This window comes from Micropterus dolomieu, linkage group LG08, assembly GCF_021292245.1.
Source record: "Micropterus dolomieu isolate WLL.071019.BEF.003 ecotype Adirondacks linkage group LG08, ASM2129224v1, whole genome shotgun sequence".
Classification (NCBI taxonomy): domain Eukaryota; kingdom Metazoa; phylum Chordata; class Actinopteri; order Centrarchiformes; family Centrarchidae; genus Micropterus; species Micropterus dolomieu.
The window spans coordinates 6,425,122-6,443,097 of record NC_060157.1 but is presented as its reverse complement, the minus strand read 5'-3'; the positions used below and the strand labels follow the sequence as shown (position 1 = coordinate 6,443,097).

At 41.4% G+C, this 17,976-nt stretch overlaps 1 protein-coding gene across 3 annotated transcripts in view; it reads right to left on the bottom strand.

Moving 5' to 3' along the window:
* Positions 1-356: 356 nt before the first annotated feature.
* LOC123975244 (teashirt homolog 2) overlaps positions 357-17,976 on the bottom strand; it is a 105,477-nt gene continuing 87,857 nt past the window's right edge. For all 3 annotated transcript variants that reach the window (XM_046056545.1, XM_046056546.1, XM_046056544.1), the window contains one exon: positions 357-4,095. In XM_046056545.1, coding sequence (XP_045912501.1) covers positions 1,055-4,095 — 3,041 coding nt within the window. In that variant the 3' untranslated portion in view covers positions 357-1,054. The remainder of the gene's footprint in view (positions 4,096-17,976) is intronic.

Sequence of the window (17,976 nt, the reverse complement as noted above, 5' to 3'; positions counted from 1 at the left end):
ATTTCATTATTGGTACATATATGTTCAATTGTGCGTTTGCCTGTAGACACATTTCACATTTTTGCATGTTCAGCTGATCTGCTGTGCACTGACTAAAATACTCTTTAGGTTTCATTGGAAATTACTTGTGTGAAATTACTTATGTGAAGTGTTGGTTAAGTGCTAGTACCAAATTACCTACTTCTTTCTGGGAAACTTCTTAGGAAATGACCTAATAATTTTACCTAAATAACACTGATCTCAGTCATAAGCAGGGAAATCTTACTATCTTAATCGTTTTAAAAACACACTCAAACTGCTAACTATGTAAGCAAATAATCCAAGAGAAAATAAAAAAAGATATACAAGCAGTTATCAAATGTTAACTCTTTATTTGAATAAGTAAAAAAAGGTGCAGGTATCACAGGTATCATCTGTCTTGCTGTTATCCTTGTTGCATGAAACACACTGTTTTGTTTTTCTTCTAAAATATATTTACATGTGAAATATCCTAATTATTTTTGAGTCATGTACAGAATCCAAGTCTAAACAGGTGATTAAACATTTATTAAAGTGCTTTTTTTCTCTTCTATCATTGCAACACAAAACATCTTTACATAGCAATACACTGTACAGGTCTGCATGTGTGTTATCATGTGTCGGGCTACCTGTTTTAACAGCTGCACATTTATGCAGGTGTACTGTATCACAGAAGTCGTAAAGTACAATTAGTTCATTATTTTGTCTTTGAAATACAGTTGAAACTTGACATATCATACAAATAAATAGTAGTCATAGCCAGGGCTATTGCATGCAAACATCAGCAATTATGTTTATTCAAGCAGTAATACATTTCATTACTGGTGATGCATTTGAGCAGGGTGCAAAAGTTTTTCTTAGTGTTTCCTTATACAATTTCTAACCAGTGTGTCTTTGCTGTACTCCATGAAATGTTTTAAATGTCATAATGATGCACACTACACAATGCTAATTGAAAAATGGTTGAAATATCTGACCCGTGTATTAAAAGAAAAAAAGAAAAAAGAAGAAATAAAAGTGACAAAAATATGAAAAACTACTCCTTGTCCATTTCCACATATTGTGAATGGTTGTCAGGGGATTTGCTGTGAGTTTTACTCAAATGGAGTTTGACTGCGTGATTACTCGCAAATGTCCGACAGCAGAGCTTACATTTGAACTTTGAGTCAATGTCCTCCTCTGTGACTAGAGCCTCTGTGGCTCTGACACTGAGGGCCTTCGACAGTTCTGGCTCCTCTACCTTCGTCTGGTGCTCTACTGGCATTTTGCACATGTCTTTGATTTGGAACCCGAGATGGGATTCCAGATGGGAAATGAATGCGCCTGGTGACCTAAACTGGGAAGCGCAGTCATTGCAGTAGAAGATTGGGTGGCCTGTGTCCATGTTCTTCAGAAATTTGGTCCCTCCGGTTTTCCGCAGCTGGTATTTTACATTTGCTAACCAATGGCTTATGGTGGTCATCGACAATCCAGTGAACTTGGAGATGTGCATCCGTTCCTGAGGGCCGAGGTCTGAGAGTAAGTATTTCCCCTCAGAGGTCTGGAAGAGACTGGAGGCAAACTGAGCTTGCAGGATGAGAAGATGGCGAGGATTCCAGTTCGACTGTCTACCTTTACGCTTGTGGACGGAGTACATCTCGGCAGACACGTCCTCAAAGCGCCTTACATCTGATTCCAGTTTCATAGTTGGGATCCTTGATGGTATGGAGGGTTTTGGCGTTGTGGCTTTTGGAAGAACTTTAACCATGTCTGCGATGTCAGACAGAGCATATTTCTGTGGCATCGGGGTGGAGGGCGGTAGTAACGAGGAACTCAGCTTGCTGTGTTTAGATTTTGTCAGGTCTATTGGTTGGTCATCACCCACAAAGAGGAAGGCATTATCAGGCCTATTTCTTATACCATTTCCAAGCATTAAAGCTGGTTTCTCGCTGCTACGGTTAATATCAGCAAAAATAGACTTGGTGCGAGCAGATAGTTTATCTGCTCTTGAGTTATTGGGCTTATTTGCTTTGCCCAGATGATTGTTCAGAACTGACTGCAGTGCACTAAGAGGGTTTATACCAAGTATAGCTGGAGTGTCACTGAGAGGCTCTGAAGTAGTGCTGCGTCCATTGCTGGCAGAGGGGCTCGGTGTCTTGCCTCTGTCAGAGAAATCTGGGCTCAACTTCCCTTTGATCGCTTCACTCCCTTCATTCACACAGTCTGCATCAAGCTTTGAAGAGGAAGAGGAATCATCCTGACAATCGCTGTCATCATTCTCCACCAGATCAAACTTAATATTCTGACTTTCTTTACCATCGCTAATGCCAACCTTTTCTTTTTTGATGTCCACATTTTGATGCTGTCCCTGGGGAGTCTCAACTCCCATAGCACCGTGGTATAGCTTCCCCTTTGGGGCAATCGGTCTCAGCTTGTGGTTAAATGTCTGCTTTAGTTGAGTAGGGGGAGATGCAGAGAGAGGGGCGCTTTTGATGATGCCGGAGAGCTGATAGGCAGCATGAATGCTGGGATAGGCACTCCAGCTTGGTGTCCCTGTTTGAGCTTTATTGATGGCAGAGGCCACTGTGTTGGCTAAAGATTTAAGAATGTCCCCTCCTCCTCCTGAGTCCTGTTCAAGATCCTCCTCACGGAGATAAGGGTACTTAAAAGCCCCATTGCCTGCCTTTTGATCCTCAGTCTCTTGCTTGTCATCTTTAGCTTCAGTTTCCTCCATTTTGTCTGATGTACCTTCCCCCTGGCTATCCTTCTCACTGCTCCTGGGGGAAGGATTTTTTGGAGACACCTTTTCTCCCTCAGTGTCACTGGCAACAGGCTCAGCTAAAACCTGAATCTTCTCTATGGCCAGGGGGTCAAGCGCTAACTGTTTACCCTTTTTAGAGGCTGAGTTTGTGACTTTGATGAAGTGTCCAGTAACCATCATATGTGTGGTGAGTTGCTGAAGGGTGTCATGGGAGCTTCCACACTCCATGCATTTAAGAATTTGAGACTTGCACGTTTCAAACTGCCAAGTGTAACTTGCACCATTCTGATAGCCGTAGCGATTATTGTTAGCATTTGAAATGGCGGCGGCCCGTTGTGCCTCAGTGTAGCCAGATAAACCAGTCGTAGAGTCAGGGGAGCATGGTCTCACCGTTTCAAAGGCCCGTTTCTTTGTTGGTGGCAACAATTTGGGTGTGATTACCGGGATAGGCTCTTTTAAAGGCACTTTTTGGTAATGCTTAGTTTTAATCATATGGACGCTCAAATCCTGGAGTGAGTCAAAAGAGTGGCCACAGAACATGCACTTCAAAACTTTCTGTGCATCCTCTTTTCCTTCCATATCTTGAAAATTTCGTTTCCTAGATTTGGAGGATGAAGCAGAGGAATTACTCTGCTTGCTGTGGTTGTTGTCCTGGTAGTGTCCGCTCTTGTTCATGTGGACTGTCAGCTCCACAAGAGAGTCATAAGCAGCGCTGCAATCCTTACAGCGAAATCGGCTGGCTCCTGTGAACACTGAGCCACAGGGTTTGGTGGTTTGCCTGTATAGGTGGACAGAGCTAAAGAGGTTAGGTTTGGATGCAGGCTTTGGAGAGAGTGTCTGCTGCAAGGTCTTAGAGAGCGCATCCTGGTGCCAGTCAAACTCACTCTTGGCGCTTCCGTTTGTGCTGTCACAGTTGGCTTTGCTGGTGTTTTTTCCAATTTTCAAGTCCATTCCTATCCCTGTCCAGTAGGAATCAGAGAGAAAGTTTGCATAGGCTGCCCTCATTTTCTCCAAGCTGCCGCCTGTCTCTTCTTTATGTTTGGAGCTACGACTTTCATCATCCCTCTGGCTCTCAGGTGGCGAGGTGGTTTTGAAGTCTGAGAGTCTGTCACTGCTGTCACTAAGGCGTGACTCCAACTCTGCCTCTTGATTAGAAAGGACACTAATGGGAGAGTTCTGGTTGCTATAAGTGTTAGTGCTCTTGTTGTCTATCTCTCTGTCCTCAGACACTTTGGGGCTGGTCTTCTCTGAGCATTCCTCTTCAGTTTGAGTGTCGTTTTCTCCATCTTCCTCAGTGATGGAATCCTGAAGAACAGCGTCTTCATCAGGCATGTACACTATAAAAGGAAGAGACAGAAATTAATAATATTAAAATACATGGATTTATCATTTAGCATCCAATGTACAATACTTAAACGACCCACATATGGCATCAGGACTTTTTTGGGAGAAGTCACAGAAACCTTTTAAGTCAACATAATGGTGGCTGTGCCTTGGGAGGTTGGCGAGTATAGCTGGACATAATGTCTTTACTAACAGATTGCTGCTGGTCTAACAGCACCATGTGATTCACGACAGGCCACTGACTTAGTGCTTTGTCCGAGGTTTTTCTGGCCACAAGTTGATATGTTTACACTAATCATTGGCCACTGAATGACAAAAGGAAATTGATTCTTCTTGGGCCATTTAAATGTTAATAGAAATGACCTATTCCGTAGTGATTATGTATGCCTCAAAACTGCAATGAAGATGTAAGTCTTCTGTTCTGGATAACATCTCAGCTTCCCTGAAGCCACATGTGAGGAATGGCTCGACACAAATTCTGATATTTGTCCTGAAATATTCTATCAATAAATTAAAATGTTTGACTGAAAAAGATGAGAAAACATTACTTGAGAAGAAATTTAGCCATTTAGCAAAATAATAAAAATATGTTGCAAATGTGAATGCTGATGCTGATGAAGATGTTGATCATGCTGGTGGAATAGCTGATTCAATTATCAGTGTTAAAACTAAACAATTATAAAATTTTTTTTTAAATGACTGGCAATCTGTCACGTCGTTATATTTTCCCTGACAGTCTCATAAACAGCAATTACTTCTTTCATTATTCACCTGTTCATTCTCCCAACTCATAGAGCACAAACATTATTGCTTCAATTAACAGATAATTAAACAACAGTATTTCTAATTGACATATTTCCCATCATCCAATTAGTGGAATCTCTGACTCAGCATAGAGGGTTTTTCATGTGGCTGTAGGGTCTGCTCTACATAATATGAGCACAGCTACTGAAGATTAAGTGTCCTTTCTGGCAATAACTATTTCAGATTATTTAAAATCTAACCATCCGGCAACCCACGCAACAATATCACAACCAATGTTTGCATATCTTTTGAAGACATCCTGTAATAAATGCAGTTTGTCAGTGTTGTCACATATCTGAGATATTTTCCGCCTCATAGTCATGCTGGAAAATGCACATTTTGGGAGAGACATGGCAGATGTGCCCTGAGTTAAATATGAATAGGACATAACAGCCCTGTCCAGGCACTTATGCATTTCATGTGGTTAATATTTCTTTTCTGAATAGAGGGCACTCCATGAGGGGATGGCTGAAGCCGAGCACTCAGGAGTCCCACACTGGGCGGCCCATAGAATGTCTTCCCTTCTTTGCCTTCTGAAAATAAGACTTTTTTTTATCAATATTTCACAAGTGCCTCAAGAGAAACCCTGGAGGTGAATTGCCTGCCAGCTAATGGACAGAGATGGAGATGGGATTCGGACTTTCAAAACAAACATGGAGAATGGGGCCTAGTGAACAAGAGCCTGCACACCCAGCCCCAATGTGCTATGACCTTGATCCACCGCAAGAGAGATGTTTTGATTGGCCAACCGAGATCGGTGATGGCCTCCAAAACACCCTTGATGCTAAGGGAGAGAGTTGTCAAGAGCACAGAGGTATGTTTTATTTATAGTCTTATATATAGTATTCACAGTGAAGGAGAACACCAATGGCTATGACAAGCTCCCAGTTGATGTCCTCTCTTCAAAGTCGTCAGTAAAACTGAAGGACTAGTAACAACATACACCAAAGTGGAGAGAAGAGCATTTTTCCGGTCCACTGATGGTTTAATTGAAATGGCTCATCCCTAGTATACACTATCATGTAAAAGTCTGTTTACCTGCATATTTTATGTATCTTAAAATTCACCAATACATGCAGTTCAGTTTCACCTATCCTATTTGTAAGATAAATGCACATTTCACAAAGAAGGGCTAAGTACTGTTTTCCTGGAAATAACCACTTACATCAATCTATTTGTGAATGTTTGTGTCTTATCGCGGTATTTGAGGGTGGAATTGACAGAGATTAACAGTTGCCCTTCCTGCTGTTCTATGCCTTTCTATCAGATGCCCTAAGTAGCAGACATCCAAAGGCACCAATTAACCTTCTGGCAGGGATCACACCAAGAAACCCGCATGTCTAACTCTGCTTCTCACACCATTTGTAACCGTGCTTTGCCAGCTATGGTCTACCGCAGTACTGCTGCCATACCAAGCTGCATTACTCTTAAATACAAGATCAGATTCAAGGACAATGCCACAACAACAGGCAAACAGACCTCCAAAAGGTCATTATGTTATGACAAACAAATTTGTCAAGAATACCGAATAAACTGCAGATGTGCTTCATAAAACATCAGTGTTCAAAGCATAATAGTTTGTGCGTCATCGTGTAAACAAAAAGTGAAGAACAGCAATTGCTTATTCTCAAGCACTATTTTTTTCACCACTTAATAGGAAAAAAATAGGAATTGCTTGATTTGAAAATGTTGTCTCAGAGTCCAAGCAAAGCAACTCCCAGCCTAACTAGCCTTACTAAACAAAAGGCTGGCATGCCTTGCCTGAGATTTAGCATGTCATAAACTGCTGTAAAGCCTCCAATCTGTGTCACTACAAATTTATATCTTTAGACAGAGATATGCAAAGGTCAAAAAACCTGAGGTGTCCATCATAAATCAGGCAGTTGAAGTGTTTATAACCTTTATCCGTTAGAACAGACTCTTGGCATAGCAAAGCCTGGATTTACAGAAGCAGCAGCCTGTTTCTAAGCCAAAAGACTTTTTTTCCCTACATCTAGACAAACCGGCTAACTGCAAAGGAAATAGTAGATTACATTTACTGCAACATTCATGACAGCATGCTATCCAACTGAATTGATGCTAAAAGCTTACACGACAATATTTTTACAACTCAACTTTAAGCATTAGTATCTTCATAGTTTACAATTCCTTCTCCCTTGTGTAAGTGAGTCTGTTCAAAATCTGTCAATCATTTTAGAAATGTGTGTGCCAGCTGTAAAAGGGCATTACGTTTCCAATGTTAACATGACAGTAGAAACTTTTGTGAATTTGAGAACATCAACATTTATTCTTTGGAAGGTCAACATTTCCTTCATTAATCTGACAAGCCACAGAGAGTTAGCAGCCTGAGAAGCTTAGCTAATGGACAGCTGCAATACCCAGTGCAGGACTTTGAGAGTTTCCGAGGTAACACTATCTTCAGAGAAGATTGGGTAATTCATAGGTGCCAGTGACAGGTCTGCACGTCTGTGCCACTTTCCCCAGCGCTCTCCGGTTGTCTCAAGCTACAGTTTTTGCTGCTCGCAAATCAATATCTCTTTTTACTTCTCATTGATTGCCTAGTGGTGGGACCAACCTAAGCAGGACTGTTATGACATTTCTAGATTTCCCCCTGTCCTTGGAACAATCAATTACACGCGCATGGCAATCAAAACCTCTTTGCAAAATGAACCTGCTCCATGACATTTTCATCTCCCGGATTTATGTCATGTAAAGGGGAAAAAAAAGAGAGAGAGGTGGGGGGGGGGGGGGGGGGGGGGGGGGGGGGGGGGATAGGCACAGAACACGCTAACAAAGCAGGTCAGGATCACTGAACAATCTCCAGGCTGTCTTAGCAACTATGATTTGTTTCTCCATCCTGTTTGCGCCTCACATGTAAGCAATGTACCCAATTAATTGTGTTTGTGCATTTAAAAACACTTAGTCAACATGCTCATCTGTTGTTATAAATAGGTGTGAAATGTCAGTCAAAAAGTACTTGGTGTACAAAACATAATTCCAAAGTTGTGAAGCTCTTTTGTCACCATGACTGATTTCTTCAGTGAGCTATCATTAGAATGAGACACACATGTCACAAGGTTTAATATTTGACAGTGGTATCTGACTAACTCAGTGAGCAGTGCACGTCAAGATCAAATAGATACATTGTCAGACATCCTGATGATAGTCTTGATGACACATCTGAAGTTAAGTCTGAACTGAATCACATGAGAAATGGTGAGGAGCTAATTCTGAGCCCCGGAGCCATCTGTAAAGATCTGTAAACACCTCTCTCTTCATTGTTCGCTGTCAGGAAACAGTCTCCCTGAGCCCAAGGACACTGCAGAGTAAAGAGAGAACAATGCCATTCAGGCTGCTCCCTTTGACAAAATCTGTCTGGAGGTTAATTGATATCATAGAATAAAATAGTTTTTGACTTGCTTTTAAACAGGAATGTGTCGTTAGATCCCATCCGGCCCATTAATTAATTTCACCATTTTAATTGACTCCCAATGATGCCCTTAACAGACTTCCAAACTATGCAGAAAAACTGTAACTTAATCATTTTGTATTTAGCATCAAATGGTTAACACTATTGTGGTACCGATTCTGGTAAAATAAATAGGACAATACATAGATTAGACAATGAAAAGTGGGTTTAAAAGCAGCCATGAACCCCCACAAAGCGGTTTCACTGGATCTTTCTGAGGCTTTGACTACAAAACCATGAGACGGAAACACTCATGTTAATTTTTGTATGCATGAAAGAGATGTTACTTAAAGTGCATTACTTACTTCACTAAACACAAGCTATTCATGCAGATAAATGCCTTGCTTTCATACACCCTCAACTTTAATATTTAATAGTCTAATATAATCAAATAAAAACCCACAGCTCGAGAAAAAAAAGACATGGACAACTTGAGGACAGATTGTGAACACAGCAAACGGCACAATGTGTTCAGATGGACCCAGAGCCAGATTAATATGATAGGATCGCAAATATGACACCATATCCTGCCATCTGGCTGTTCATTTGGGCAAAAATGATCACAATAATTATGGCAATTAATCAAAAATGTTTTCACAACCAACATTCTGTTAACTAAAAACACAGAGAACTTTGGAATGCACAATCAACACACTAACAAAACACAAAAAAGCAGGCAGTCTGAGCTACACAGTCTTTGAGCAAGTTTAGTTTGAGGTATTTTTATGTAACAATACAAATGTGGGGATTTCTAAAAGTCTGTCCTTGCCTGTTGCACAGATGCTAATCATGGTATTTACTGAGCCACATCAGATTGCCCTGCCTAAAGCTCCAGGAGCCCCTTCCCTCCATGATGTCACAGAGCAGCGTTGCTCCTTTTGATGCCTACTAGAAGCTTCTGCTCCGAGACGCATCAGTCGGCCCGCTGCCTAATTGGAAGTGAGCGGTGGGAGAGCATTGCAATCTGCACTCCAGCACCTAAGTCATCACTTTGAACGTGCCATAGCCGCTGCATCACATGCAGTTGCCTGGTGTTGCATCTCACCAAAGGGTCCCCTATCAGCAGCGGCAGGAAAAGATTCTACACACAACATTCCCATCCTGTCTCAGAGACCTTTAACAGACCAGCAACAAAACCAGGAGGGTATTTCCTATTTGTGTACAATATATTTTTATGTAAAATCTTGTGCAATCCAATACATTAGATCTGCTATCCATTCTACCTTTACAAAGATAATAATGCCGAGAATAGACACTGTCAGAGAGGTATTGACTTAACCAAATGTTTATTATCGAGGTTGTAGTTATGCTGGATTGCATTATACTGGGAGGTGTTTCTAATGTTTTGTCCACCGCGTGTACAAACATGAGGGAGAAAGAATATTAGAAACACATTTGTAAAACACAGCCACTAACGACAACCTCAATAATGAACATATAATTGAATTGACACCTTGCTCAATGTTTTAACAAAAAGTGAACATCATTATCTTCATAAATGTAGAACTAGTGGCAGATCTAAATATTAGATTGCATTACATCGTATGGGTGAATCTAATAAAGTGGCCAGGTAGTCTATATTGTATATATATATAGTAGTAGAGTGCATTTGGTTTTATTGGTCCAGGTTTTGAGATTTTTCAAATCTGCAGTGGCAAAAAGTAAATTAGAAAGTATTTTTACTCAAGTACTGTGCTTAAGTAAAATTTTGAGGTACTTCACTTGAGTATTTCCATTTTATGCGACTTTGGACTATAACTCCACTGCTTTTTAGAGGGAAATATTGTGCTTTTTATTACATTTATTTGACAGCTGTAGCTACTAGTTACTATAGACAGCCTAAGTCCCTCCCCCTTCCGGTGAACCATGGGACCTTACTTCGTAAAAAATATGTATGGTAGTCAATGGGAAAAGTCAACAAATTTTTTGAACCTTTGAATTGTTCTCTGAATCAGACCTATGATGAGGGTCAATTTAAAATATACATTTAAAAGTCAAGAAAGTCACAGTTTGATGTAAAACTGTTGAGGTATAAGACTGTGAAAATACATAATTACAAAGACCACAAACCCAAAAGTCGCGTATGTGACGTCGTAACTTTTTCTCTCAATGACTGAAGCTAACCTTACTGGAGCTAAAATCAAAGAACTTACATGAGTGGATGATGTGATAAAAGGACCCAGAGTTGTTGGATTAAACACATCAGGTGAGATATATTTCTACATGGAACATAGCTGAGTTACCTAGCTAGTAGCAACCAAGCAATGAACGTTAGCTAGCATTACCGCATTAACATGTTGGTGACGTATATTGTGTGAGACGAGAGATGTAGTTCATTAAGAGGTTTCTTGACGGACAAAATTATCTTTTAAATTGACAAACATCATAGGTGTAAATCAGGGCAAAGTTCAAACAGGATCAAAAAATAAGTTGCCTCTTGCCATTGACTACTGTACATACTTTTCCCTAAGTAAATGACTTAAGCTGATGATACACGGGGCAACTTTTTGAGCAATGTTGCTGGGCAATCTTGCTAGTGGCAAGTCCGACTGTGTTTTGAATGGATAGGGGCGGGTGGCGGAGTGGTGGGGGAAGGGGATTACGGCGGTAATCTTTACTCATTACCTCTGACGGCAACGTTGCCCTGCACGATTGCTCTAAAAGTTGCTCCGTGTATCATCAGCTTTAGGCTCTTTACACACATTAAGATTACATATAAAACGACTTTTATTAAAGTAAAATCTGGAATTAAATTCAAATTGAGTATTTTTGAGTTGTTTTGCTGATAGCTGTATTACTGAACACTTCTTACACCACTGTAAATCTGTGAGCACCAAACAAAATTCCACTCTATTGAGGAGCTATTGCGATCTCAAAACCTGGGCAAAGAAATCCAAAACTATCTGCATTGCTGGACGCCACTAGAGATAAGTGAGGAAATGTGTTTTGGGCGAACACACCCTTTAAAATACTGAATAACTAAACTGAATAAGCTGTATTGTGCTATTTATGTATAAGCAGTTGAAAATATATTACACAGAGCATGACTGTTTCCTATTTGTCCTCTTTTGCTAACAAGGAAAGGTAAATATAAACAATTTGGCAAGCATGTAGGATAGCTTTCAACTGAAGAGGCTTAAAAGCCTCAGTGTATATTTGTCAGATTATAGATGATCTTTTCTGCCCTGACTGATACAAAGTTCCAGTTGGCAGAGCAGAAGCAGGACGGCTTCAGCTCAGTGTATTTTCCACTAGCAGGAGGGGAGCAGCCTCGCGCTGCTCTGTCACTTGGTTTCTGAAGAGCCCGTGACATGGCTCTCCAGGAGCGACATGATGAGGTCTGATGGTTCCTTTCTGCAGAATAGCAGTTTACCCCTCATTCACCCTTATCAGAAAGTGAACCCATCATCTTACAGTGTGCCACTCAAACCGCTTCGCATATTGGAGCTGACCAGTCGAGCAAACAGGGCGGTACTAATAAAAGACCATCTTGCTTTGGTTCAAATTTCCCTGATTGAATGTCAGTCAGGAATGTTTGCGTGGCAGCAGGGAGGAAAGTGGGCCATCGTTTAAAGGACCATTGCCTTGCACACATAAGGCCTTTGTTCTAGTCTTATGAGATAGTGAGTGAAAGGTATGATGGCCTACACTTGCCTAACGTGCTGTTTGTTTTTCATGCCCACTAGCCCGACTAAATAAAGAGCTTTTCAATTCCAATTCAATCAATGTGTGATGTTTTGTAAATATTTGCTTCATTGTATGATGGTGTTTTATTTTGCATCTGAGGGGCAATACCTAGGATTTAATTGTTTTTAATATTAAATTGGTCGTTTATTTCCTTATAATCTCATGTGTTATTTCATTATATAATTTTAAAGTATCACAAACAGCAGCTAGAGGCAAGTGTCCTTCACTCTTTGCTCCATGGACTGCATTCCATTTTGTCTTCCCCTGAGATGAGTACACATATATACAGTACATACAGTGCCTACATCATAAACTTTGCATGAACCCTAAACACTGGCCCTCTCAAACAACAACGGCGCTCCATCAAGGTCAGGCCTTGATGAATCTGATAGTGCAGCTGGAAGAGACTGTGTGTATTCTATTAAAACAATCTGCATTTTACTAACTCTTCCCGCGCGCTCTGTCCCTGTATGGATCTTTCATTAGATTCTGGATGGGCTCCAGCCAAAGCTTTCCTTGTACAAGCAGTTTTATGCAGTTTTCAGCAAAGGGAGGCATTTTTTTACATTCCATGTTCATTAATGGTAGATTGCCACTTTTTCCCTTCATTAAATACAATGAGGCTACAGAGTGAATTTGCAGCTGAAGCGTGGTACTGTCAGTTTCTAGTGGGACCAAAGGCTGCTTCATGGCAAGCATAAAGGGAGAGAAGCAAGCCCGCCAAACCTGGAGCTCAGTGGGACAAGACGAGCAACAGTAAGAGAGGCAGAAATGCTTCAAAAACAGCCCTGCTCCCTCCTATTCAGATTCATTTTAATGGCAAATTTGTTGTCAAGTGTCCTCCACAAAATGATTAGGGCCCGCTGTTTTCTGAAAAGTGCAAACTTCTGGATTTGCCTGGTGCGCATTGTCACTTTGACAGCCCATTCTGAGAACAATGGCTGCCCAAATAGTGAAATGTGTTGGCACCCAATAGTTGAAAGTTTCCCCTCAAAACAGGCTTTCTGCTGTTTGTGGGTATTCTGCTGTGTTGATATCTAGATGTTGATTAGAATAAAAAAAGAAGCCAGTGAATTGGGCTCCCCAGAGCAGGCACATCAACCATTGTAAGAGATTGACAGTCACTCCATTGAGCCAATTATTTCTGTTCATAAGACCTATTTCTATAAAAACTGGTTAAAGACTACAGTCATTGTTTGAGTGTCTGAATTAAACTACTGGTAGAATTTACAGAACACCAACAGCATTAAATGGCAGCACTGCCCACTTAGTGTTGCTTTTACTACATGGAATAATTACAGACATAATATTGTTTCCATCAACTGTTAAAGCTGAATACAGTAATTCTCAGAATTAAATATTGCCTTTTATTGTATGTGCAATTTTTGGCAAATTATACACATACATACATACAATAAAAGAAATATAATAAAACCAGGTGCAGCACCCTGTATGTGTGGGATGTATGTTCATTAATTCCACAATCCAAACATATCAGAGCTATTCAAATATTTCCACTGGAAAAGTCAGTGCAACTAAAATATTTTCTCTGTGCTATATCCTCATTTAGCCTACGAGTCAGCGGCGTGACATTTGTAAGGTGTTCAGCTGTAATGGAGGAGGAGTAGGTGCCGACTGCAAGACGAGTGCAGAGCCTTTTTATTCATTGCATGGGAGAAAGTGGTTAATTTATTGAAAAGAAGGTAGGCGGACGAAGCAGCGGAACGGAACTGATACCCTGCGTGGCTGTAGGTTGTGCACCGAGGGGGAGGAGTGAGGGGTGGAAGAGGGGGCTGGCTGTTGGGGTGGGGGGTGGGGGTTGAGGGAGGCGGAGACCAGAGCGACAGAGGAACGGTTAATGGAAATGAGTGACAGGCTTTCAGAATGATTTACAACGGGTGGCGCTGCGGCAGAGCCAGCGCTTGATGGATGATCCTGAAAGACGGAGACGAACCATAAATCATGTCTTTGAATCATTGACAGAGATAAAGGAGGGGGAGAAAAAGCAATGGCATTGACGTTCATTCTTCCAATAATGTACATTGACGAGTTACACTACGGAGCCTTAATTAAAAAGTGAACACGGGTCTTCTCCCTCTCTCAACTCCCCCCTTCTCCCCCCCCGGCCGCTACGCTCCTCTATCCCTCTCTTTTCTATTGCGATATCAATGGTAATTAAAGATGCAGTATCCCCGGCCCCTGTCCCATAGCCACTTCCTCCAGCTTCCCAAAGCAGCCAGATTAGATAAGTGCTCTGCTAAAAGATAATGTCACCCCTCAACAATATCAATGTGGGTCTGGCCCATTTGTTTCTACATCTGTAAACACGCACACATAAACTGAGATGAATAGGGGACAGGGAGAGCGAGGCTAGCTTTATTTCTTTACAGGAACAAAACAAACAGGAATTCTAGGGTAATGTACATATGAACGGACAAAAACTAAACACAAACAGTCTTCAGTTGCAGAGGCTGGGCATGCTGGTTTAAAGTATTAAAACAGCGTTAAACATCTAGCATGAGATGAACATTTTAAAGTATCCTTCCCAACATCTCGTTTAAAAAAAATTTTGTTGTTCTGTCTTTAGTGCAGATGGCACTTTGATAAACAGGAGGAGCCCTGTAGGAGCAGAGAGCCTGAATGAGTGGCATTCCACATCAGCTGAGCTCCCTTAAAGTGCACACAATAGAGCAATGAGGTGAAAGTAATCCTAAACATCTGTCTTATGTGTCCTACATGCACAGGCTGTTTGTTCAAGTTCTAGGAAAGACATTAGCAAGAGGGTAGAGAGACAGGGAGAGAGGAGGATATATCAATTCATGCACTAGTTCTCCAAAGGGATTAAGCAGGGCCTCTGTTGTCTGTCCTCTCACTGCTTTGGCAAACAAAATGGAGAAGACTGCCTTACTAGTGCAAATGCCCTCTTTCATGACATACTGTGGCAAGCATATGTTTAAATGAATACTTAAAACTACAGTATATCACCATGATTGTTTTTAATTATTCAAACTTCATATCTTTATAAAACCCGGTTATGAGGCTGCTGTTGAAATCACAGCAAATGTGCAGCTGCTAATACTAAGGCAGTTCCTTGTATTTCAGGGTAGGATACAGTGCTTCTCGAGGCCTTGTGGCAGCCTACTGTGCCCATGTGAGAAAGGACAAGTGATGAAAATATAGCAGGCCCGGTGCACCGTCCTGTTTGACGGCTATGCAGGGAGACTGGGGGCATTCGGTCAGCCCACTGCGTATGGGGATATTCACCGACAAAAAACTGAAAGACACACAAAGCTGTCGCTCTCGCTCTCTCCATCCCTTTCCTGCTGTGAGAAGACGTTTTGGCAAGCTAAAATGGAAATGAATACACAATGGTCATCTAGCATTGAAAAGCTGTGGCAATAATATTGGTCAGGCAAAAGGTTGCCCTGCCCAGTATGTGTGAGTTCATGTGTGTGTGTGCATGTTTATGAATGATTCATGCTGCAGCGCAACACAAAAGCTTGCACTCGGGCTTTGCACGATTCAAGAATCTTTTTCATTTGAAGGCTTGAAGTTGTTAATATCATGTTTGATCGCATCCTTGCATCAAAACACAGTTTGATGGACAAGGGAAATAATTACTTGTCATTCATGTGTCTGAGGTTTCTCTTCTCTCCTCTTTTCTTGCTGTTAAACATGTTCCTCTGTTAAACACTTTTTTCCTCACCAAACTCCAAAACGTTCTGACTCAACTTTCAAGTCCCACTTTAAAATAAAAATCAAACAATTTCATTTGATTCAAAAAGGAAACAAAAAAATAAATCTGTAACAGTGAAACTGACAGTTCAGCTGAATTAATCAAAGGGCTTGAGTGTAATGAACTTCTTGGAGTCTCTGTCATTAGTGGACAATAGCTCTCGTTGATCTTAAATGGTCTTAAAAGATGATCCATACAGTAATGAAGCCAGCTCTGCTGCTGGCCTGATGCCCAAAACAGGACAAAATCAAAGTCACGGGGGATATGTTGGTGCTACTGTTACCAAACAACATCCCCTCAATTCCCCATGCACGGTCTTTTAAAATTAAAGACTAGAAAAATCTGTTTGTCGTTACACAGTAGATTCTAAATGCTAAATATTCAAATTCATAGCATGTGTTTAGGGGCCGTCAGCTGGGACCACAGAGCAGCAGGACGGCTTACAACCAACTGGGTCTTTTGGAAAAGCAGCATGTAATGTCCAAGGCCCACCCTCCTCCTGACTCTTCTGCCTGGACCACCCTGCTCGTTGTGTTACACTACATGACAGGACGATGCTGCTTAGTCCTTGGACCCATCGCATTGTTTTTCTTGGACCATGGTGAAAGCAAATAGCAGCTAAAGGGCCCCGGCGCTCACAGTAAAAACCAAAAACCCGTGCAGTCATTCATCAAAGCCCAGACAACTCGCTACTCCCCCACCTACTACCAACCCCCCCCAAGGCACGGCCATCTCCCCCCACTCTGGGTTTTAACTAGGACTCCAAATAATTCCAGAAATGACAAATGATACTTATATCTCTGGCCTGTGCCGAATCAATAAGCATGCAGAACAACTATCCATCTTGAGAAGTATCGACAGACGCGGCTCGACATCGGTGGAGAAGCACTTGGTGGCTTTATTCAGGATTGGGATGGGAGGGATGGAGGAAAACATGAGAAACAGTGCACTCACTTTTAAATTACAATGAACCACCCAACACTGTTAGCAATCAAAAACCTATTACGTGAACTGCAGCACCCGGAGATATTTTCTACAAAACAACAACATAAGAAGGAGGAAACATCCTCACAATGAGAAGGGCGGCTGACCATTTGTGAAAATATGCGTCACCTTGTGAACTGGGACAGTTGTTTTTGACAGTAGCACCTGCACATGTTTACATGGCAGTTGTGTGCTGGGTATGAGCTGATGGGTGGCGATATGGCCCCTCTCTGGTCCCCCGGCTGGATCGGAGCAGCTGACAGATAGCACTTCAGAGCAGCTTTAGCTGCAGCTCCCCTTGAGGGGCTGTGATTGATGACTCACACTGCCACCTAGATCCATTTTCTCCTCCAATCTGACTCCTCACAGGTAGAGTGGAGCCCCCCCCCCAACTCCCCACCCCCTCTCCCTTCAAATTCAAGTGGGCTCATTTTCCGCAAAGGAGTTTACCGACAGAACGACTTCAAAACATCTACTAACAAATTAAAAACAGAATCGTACAGAGGAAATAATTTGGACTAAATGCTTGCAAATCCATTTTGATCCTGAACATTAGAGATCAGAAAAGTAAAGTAAAAAAAAACTATGAGATGTTTGCAGGCAAAATGTCATTAGCAGGGAAAATGCTAAGACCCAGGACCCCTGCAGGTCTGAAGGCATTTAAGAACAGTTAGCTTAGCCATCTGGTAGACAATTACACAGGAACAAACACACCGCCTCAGCAAATAAAGCTTGGCTCATCAATCACGAGAATGGCCAGAAGTTGGCCTGTTATTCCCTCTGATTTAATAACCCGATGAACTGCAGTGTTATCCACCACAAGTCTTCAACTGAAGTGGAGAACATCCCAACATTTACCAACAGGATTATGTGGCAGAGAAGCTCAAAGTATAAATAACGTAGTTGCAAATTCCTTTTTTAATTTAACATTTACGATATGTTTAATAAATTTCAGATGGATTATTAAATATTTCAGCACTTAACCAAAGAATGAAAAAAAAAAGTTAATTGTGTCTCTAAAATAGTACTGTAATTTTCACCAGGCTGCCAATATAAATGGGAGTGGAAATGAAGTGCAAGGTTAAAAGTAAAAACATTTTAAACATTCGCTGTTTCAAGTAGTTTACTTAATTAACATTTGCCCTGCGCTTTTAATTGCAATCATACTTCCCCATGGGACCTGAATGTGGATTG